This window comes from Ovis canadensis, chromosome 1, assembly GCF_042477335.2.
Source record: "Ovis canadensis isolate MfBH-ARS-UI-01 breed Bighorn chromosome 1, ARS-UI_OviCan_v2, whole genome shotgun sequence".
NCBI lineage: Eukaryota > Metazoa > Chordata > Mammalia > Artiodactyla > Bovidae > Ovis > Ovis canadensis.
Window position 1 is genome coordinate 109814262 of NC_091245.1, and position 7448 is coordinate 109821709.

At 40.7% G+C, this 7448-nt stretch overlaps 1 protein-coding gene across 1 annotated transcript; it reads left to right on the top strand.

Annotated features, from left to right (window-relative positions):
* Positions 1-3144: 3144 nt before the first annotated feature.
* Positions 3145-4086, top strand: LOC138430004 (olfactory receptor 10K1-like). Its single transcript, XM_069571625.1, has one exon. It carries the CDS (start codon positions 3145-3147, stop codon positions 4084-4086), a length of 942 nt encoding a protein of 313 aa, XP_069427726.1.
* Positions 4087-7448: the final 3362 nt, after the last annotated feature.

Here is a 7448-nt window from a genome sequence, read left to right on the forward strand (position 1 = left end):
ATCAGTGGCTTGTCAAGGTTTCCTGGTTAGGGAGGCTTGTGTTGGAGTTTTGGTGGGTGGAGCTGGGTTTCTTCTCTCTGGAGTGCAGTGGAGTGACCCATAATGGGTTATGAGACATCAAAGGTTTTGGGATAATTTTGAGCTGCCTGTATATTGAAGATCAGGGGAGTGTTCCTGGGTTGCTGGAGAATTTGCGTGGTATGTCTTGTTTTGGATTTGGTGTAGGTATGAAGGCATTTGATGAGCTCCTATTGCTTAGTTTTCCCTGAGTTCAAGAGATCTCTAATGTTTTCAGGCTTTGGATTTAAGCCTCCTGCTTCTGGTTTTCAGTTTTATTTTTACAGTAGCCTCTAGACTTCTCCATCTATACAGCACCGATGATAAAACGTCTAGGTTAAAGATGAAAAGTTTCTCCACATTGAGGGATACTCAGAGAGGTTCACTGAGTTACAAGGAGAAGAGAAGATGGAGGGGGTAGTTAGAGGTAACTGGGATGAGATGCGGTGAGATCAAAAGAGGAGAGAGCAAGCTAGCCAGTAGTCACTTCCTTATGTGCTGTCTATAGTCTGGACCACTCAGAGGTATTTACAGAGTTATACGGGGCAGAGGAGAGGGAGGAAGTAGACAGAGGTGACCAGGAGGATAAGAGAGAGGAATGAGTAGGAGAGAGACAAATCCTGCCAGTAACCAGTTCCTTAGGTGTTCTCCACCATCTGGAACACCCAGAGATTCACAGAGTTGGATAGAGAAGAGATGGGGGAGAAAAGAGACAGAGGCCACCAGGTGGAGAAAAAGGAGAATCCAGAGGAGGAGAGAGTGATCAAGCCAGTAATCTTGCTCTCAGGTAAACTTGGGTAGTGAAGTTTGGGATTTTAAATGTACAAAATTGACAACAAAAATCTAAGAGCAAAGATTAAAAATCTAGAGTAGAGGTTGGATTTTCAAAGATACAATATTAAAGAAAAGCAGAAGGAAAAAGGGAGAAAGAAAAAAAAGAATTATTAAAAAACAAACAAACAAACAAACAAAAAACCAACAACCATCCAAAGACTATATATGGTGTTTGCCCTAAAAAAAAAATAGTAATAATAGGTTATAGAAATAAAAATTAGAGGAGAAATAGAAGACTTAACAATTAAAAAAAAAGTTTGAAAAAAAAAAGAAAAAAGGAAAACAAAAAAGCAAAAAAAAAAAAAAAAGGAATGATTTTAAAAATAGTCAAAAATATATCTGGCCCTTCTCTGACGTTATGGGCCGTGTGGGATCACTTCCAAGATGGTTTCCTCTGTTTAACTTCTTCTGTTTGCTGGTTTTTTAGGCTCACTAGTTCAGTCGCGCTGTGGGGAGGGGGGATGCTGCAAATAAATAGCACCGTCGTGTGCACCCAGTATCTCAGCCCCGCTTGACCTGTCCTTTCTTTCGGCGCACAAACCGCTCCGGCTCTACGATGCTCAGCCGGGAACCGTCTGGGGCTGGCCTTAGGCTGCGTGCACTTCCCCGGTCCAAGCCGCTCAGGTTCGGTGCTCAGGCAGCCCTCAGAGGCACAAATTCGGCTGGGACTGCGCTTTGTGCCCTTCCCAGGTCCGAGTAGCTCAGGAGTTTGGCGAGCGCGATTGCCGCGGCTTGTCACCTTTTCTGCTGCTGCTGCTCAGCTTTCTGGGTGGACTGCTGGTGCACCCCGTGAGGCAGATTGTGACTGTCCAGCACCCCCAGAAGTCTTAGCAAAGGAGCCTGCTTGCAGTTAGGTAAGTAAAGTCTCTCTGGGTCTGCAATTGCCCCTTTCCAGTCCTTACGGCTCTGGCTGCCTGTCCCCAGCGGGGGATGGTCTGCAGCCGGCTTTTTCCGTTCCATCCTTTGTTCTGTGCTCAGTCCTGGCGGTGTCTTATGTTCGAGCTTTTCGCGTGGTAGCTATCCCACAGTCTGGTTTGCTAGCCCAAGTTAGATCGTTCTGGTTGCGCGTGGGGCGTTCCTGCCCGATTCTTACAAAGCTCTGCAGCCCGCACCTCCCGCGCGTCCCTGCCCTGCCCCCACTTCCCAATGGCAGATGCAGGCGTCTGTGCTGCTTTTCCGCTGGGGGAGTTACTGGTGGGCTTGTAATCTGTTGGTTTTAATTATTTATCTATTTTTCTTTCCTGTTATGTTGCCCTCTGTGTTTCCAAGGCTTGCCACAGACTCGGCAGGGAGAGTGTTTCCTGGTGTTTGGAAACCTCTCTTCTTCAAATTCCCTTCCCGGGACAGGCTTCCCTTCCCGGGACGGAGCTCCCTCCCCACCTCCTTTGTCTCCTTTCTCGTCTTTTATATTTTTTCCTACCTGTTTTTGAAGACAATGGTCTGCTTTTCTGGTTGCCTGATGTCCTCTGCCAGCCTACAGAAGTTGTTTTGTGGAGTTTGCTCGGCGTTGAAATGTTCTTTTGAGGAATTTGTGAGGGAGAAAGTGGTCTTCCCATCCTATTCCTCCACCATCTTTCCCTCCCTCTCCTAATTCGTCTCTTCTTATTGTTAGAAATAACATTAAAGGCTTTTCTTCTTGTTTCTTATTGTTTTGGATGTTGATGTAAAATTGTAATTAATAGTTGACAAAAAGTATATGCTATTTTTACCATTATATTTTAGCATATAATAAGTTGTCAATAAGTACACATCCCTTCACCCTTTTGCTCAGAGATCATCTAATTCTTCTTTTTCCTTCCAACTTTATGGTTGATAAACTGAAGTTCCCATACTATTTCTGAATATTTCTCATTCTTTTATCCCACATTCTGATCAAGTTCAGATAGCTGAAGTTAACAATATTTTTCACTTTTGAAGGGTTGACTTTCTTGGGCTTCTGGTGAGCCAGAAAACCACAATAATCCAGAAGTAAGATACAAGAGAAAACTGTTAGGCAAATTTTTAATCCTTGCCTGGAGAGATAATGTGTTCATAGCCTTAGGAAAAGTCTACTCATTGGTTGTCAGTTATTCTGTTCCATATTTAGCCTTAATTCTTCTTTTGGCAGACTATTTTGGAGGGAATGAATGAGTTCCATCAAACATCTGGAGATGCCTGCCACCTGCAGACTTTGTGCTGAGTTCCCCATGCCTTTCTCCATCCCTGCATCCTGGCCTGTGGCTCTGGCCCCGGCTCTCCTGTATAGCAGTGACCATGGAGTGGGCCAATGAGACCTTAGTGACAGAGTTTGTCTTCCTCGGCTTCTCATCTCTGGCTGGGCTGCAGCGGCTGCTCTTTGCTGTCTTCCTGCTTGTGTACTTGTTCATGCTGGGCACCAACGTTGTCATTGTTTCTACCATTGTGCTGGACAGAGCCCTCCACACCCCCATGTACTTCTTCCTTGGTGTCCTCTCCTGCTCTGAGACTTGTTATACCTTCGTCATTGTACCCAAGATGCTGGTTGACCTGTTGGCGCAGAAGAAGACCATTTCTTTTCTAGGCTGTGCCATCCAGATGTTTTTCTTCCTCTTCCTCATTTGCTCTCACTCCTTCCTGCTGGCAGCCATGGGTTATGATCGCTATGTGGCCATCTGTAACCCTCTGCGCTACACAGTGCTCATGGGTTTCGGGGTGTGCATGGGACTAGTGGCTGCTGCCTGTGCCTGTGGCTTCATAATCTCACTGGCCACCACCTCCATGATATTTCACCTGCCATTCCACTCCTCCAACAAGCTCCATCACTTCTTCTGTGATGTCTCTCCAGTCCTCAAGCTGGCATCTCACCAATCTTATCTCAATCAGTTGGTCATATTTGTGCTTGGTGTGTTTGTCTTGGTTATTCCTCTGTTACTTATTCTGGTCTCCTATGTCCTCATCATCTCTGCCATTCTAAAAATCCCATCCTCTGTTGGAAGATACAAGGCCTTCTCTACCTGTGCCTCCCATCTCATTGTGGTAACTGTTCATTATGGTTGTGCCTCTTTCATCTACTTAAGGCCCAAATCCAATTACTCTTCAAGTCAAGACACCCTAATATCTGTATCTTATACCATCCTCACACCGTTGTTCAATCCAATGATTTACAGCCTGAGAAATAAGGAATTCAAATCATCCCTTCAAAGAGCAATGACCCATACTTCATATTCTATTAATTAAGGAGCCAAATTTTAGCTATTCAGTTAGCTGTAGACCTTTTATGTGTCAGGTAATATGTGTACTTTCACATTTTTCTCAAGTGTAGAGCATACTGTAACATGAGAATGTTTTCATATTTAGAGAATGAGGATCAAAGATGTTAAAATATTTTTACTTTCTGCCATCAGTGATACTCTAAGAAGGTTGTGCTGATGTGGGAACCAATTACTCATTTCTAGAACAAATTTCATTATATTTCACAGCTGTGAAATAGATTGATTATTCAAAAACAATTATATCAACTGATAAGAGCAAATATACACCCAAGCTGTTGTGAAGCAAAATAAAGGATACCTCATTTAAAAGGGAGTCAGAAGGCCAGAGAGAGACCTTGCATACTACAACTTGACTTCATTAAAACCCTCACCAGGAAGACATCCATAACAGACCTCAACAGGAAGAATTTTCCTCTCCCAGAAACAATGCAGGCAAAAGGAAATGCTGCACTGTCCAAACTCTCACTTTGCTTAAACTGACTTTCAGTCAAAACAACTCTTCTCAATTCCCTTACTTTTCTCTATAAAGTAACTTTTAACTTTTTTGTTTTAATTGTTAGACTTGCCTATGGCTTTTGCTACAGCAAGCTTGTCTCAAATGGCAATTCTCCATTATTCCCAAATAAACCCATTTTGCTGATAAAATAATTAACAATTGGCTGTTTTATTTTATTTTTTTAGAACAACACTGCCCAGTTCCTTGGAAGAGTAGAAGATAATCTTACCACTCTCTCGCCCCCCTACTCTCAGTTCTGCCTTTCATGAAGAAACTAAGGCAATTTTGGTACTCTCCATGCTTGAGAAAACCCTAGTAAGCCTTTTCAGTTCCTGATCCACCCACCTCAACCTACATATAGAAATGTCTTTGCTTTTCCATGAGATTGTTTTTATCTTCCTTTGTTTGTGTTTGGAACTTCACTATGGAGTCTCCTTCCTATGTGTATGCATATCCTTCCTGTACTCTCCTGTCTTTCTGCCACATTCATTCCCTGCACATCATACCTATTACTTCTCTTCCAGGAACCTACTAAGATTGCATAATTGCTGAAGAATCTCAGGTAATCGAAGCAAAAAAGGTTTAGTCAATGTTAACAGTATAAAGAGCAAGAAGGCCCTAGTGACCAGAAAATCCATGAAAATACCCTCAGTGACTTCCCTGGCCCTACAAGACAAAGCCAAGAATCTTTTGTTAGCAAGAATTTATCACCTAGTCTCTGCCTATCTTTCTGACATTTTTGTTTCTAACATGATTACTATCCATTTCTCATACGTGTCTAGTTGTGTCCTATTTGATTATCCTCCAAGTGCCATTCTGTATTCTGCTGTTTCCTCATGGGCTCCTTCTTTTCTGTGGAATAGCTCCTCCACTCTATGTAAATTGCATATTTCAAGATAGTCTGAGCGGCTCTCTCACTTTCTCTCTAAAGCCTTCCTTGCTTCCTTATTTCAATCTTCCCTTAATAGTAGAGTCTGCCTTGTGTTCTTACAATCAAGATCTATTTTTGTTTTACCTTTTATTATTTCAACAAATGTTTATTCATTGCTTCATATTACCAGATACTATTTTAGCTTCTGGAAATCAACAATAAATAAATATGTGTGGTCTTTGCCCTCTAGAACTATATTATGGTTTGAAACAGTCTCATTAAAGAGGTAAATTCAGGGGAAAATACTTTACCACAGATTGAACTGTCCTTTTTAAAGAGAAACTGTACATGTTGGGGGGAAGGGTAGATAATAAAATAAATCGGATTGAATGGTGTGGAGATGACGTCTCTGAGAAATTGATGGGTAACTTATAACCTGAAGGATAAGCAGGAATCACCAGGTAAGATGGATTATTTGGGTAGATTATTTCAGATTTAAGGGACAACGTATACAAAAACTCTGAAGCCAGAAAGAGCTAGGAGAGTTGGAGGCAGACAAAGAGTTCAACATAACACATTTTCTTTATCTCTCTGTACAATGAATTTGAATTTCCTGAAGGCACAGATTTTACATTAAACACAATCTTGTCAACACTGTTCTTTGTATAATGCCTGGAACCAAAGAGATGTTTATATTTTGAATTTCCTTGTCCATCCTTCCATCTTTTGCTGCCAAGATTGCTCAGCCACCTTCATGTCCTGTCTTGGTGAATGTCAGCTCATTTCATCCATTCAGGTAGCCAAGCACATGAAAGTGACTTCATGACTCTTTTTTTTTTTTCTTTCTACACCACACATTGGCTCAGCTACTAAATCCTATCAGTTTTGGGGATTATGAGTTTTTCGGTCATATTCCTTCTTCATTTCCACAGTCTCATCCTTTCTCCTTTGAATCACTTCAAGAACTTCAAAACAGTAGTAAGCAGAACAGCTAAAATTAACACAGGTCTTTAGTTATTCTTAGTCTGGTTCTCCTCCCATCTTGTAAGGCTTTGACTCACTTGTTCTTGGTCTCCCTTGAAACATAGTTCTTTAAATGTGGGAGAGAGGCAGGATTACAAGAGGCTTCCAGACACTCCAGACAACACTTTACAAAATGAATCTAGTGCCAATAGTAGGGGCCAGTGCTCATTTGAAGGCTTCATCTCAATGACCAGAATGTCAGTCTAGGACTCTTCATCTGTGTATCGGACTTTGGCTTTCTCCTCTATTTTTTCATTGACACTACTCTGAGCTGAAGAAAAATTTTTCCTTCAGTAGAAGGATAGGAGTCAAACACAGAAATACTCTTAATTCCTATTTTATTTCCATGGCAATAATTTAGCTTACTTCTGTTAGAAACTTATGTCTTAACTAAATCTATCCAGTCATTTAATCAAATGATGCTTTTGTTCATAAAGGGATGGAGTGAGGTATCATGAAGGAATATGTATAACTTCAATCTGAATATTAAAAATATCACTCAATAAACTATGCATTGAGATTCCTGTAAAGGAAGAGACTCACAAATTTCTATTTCAAACCATAGAGAACTGAAAGTTTGAAAATATAATTTCTGTCTTGTCCTGGAAACTGTATGTCTGTATGTAAATAATGTACCCTATCTGAACCTCATTCTTTATATCTGTAAATAATAAATTATATATCTTGTCATCTTATATTTTATAAGCATTTTAATTTAATAATATTTTTACTTATCCAGCATTTTTGTTCAAATCAACTTTCTTTTAAGCATACATACCAATTTTAGCTAAATCCTTGCATTAATATTTAATTACAAGGTTTGATATACTCAAATTTTCTAATTAAATTAAAATAAATATAAAAATTGAAATAAACAGGCTCATTTGTATACCTCTCAAATGTAATGCTGGCAATTACTTTTGGGGAAATCCTCCTG

Coding starts and splice junctions, on each gene's coding strand:
- LOC138430004 (XM_069571625.1), top strand. CDS start 3,145: ATGGAGTGGGCCAATGAGACCTTAGTGACAGAGTTTGTCTTCCTCGGC.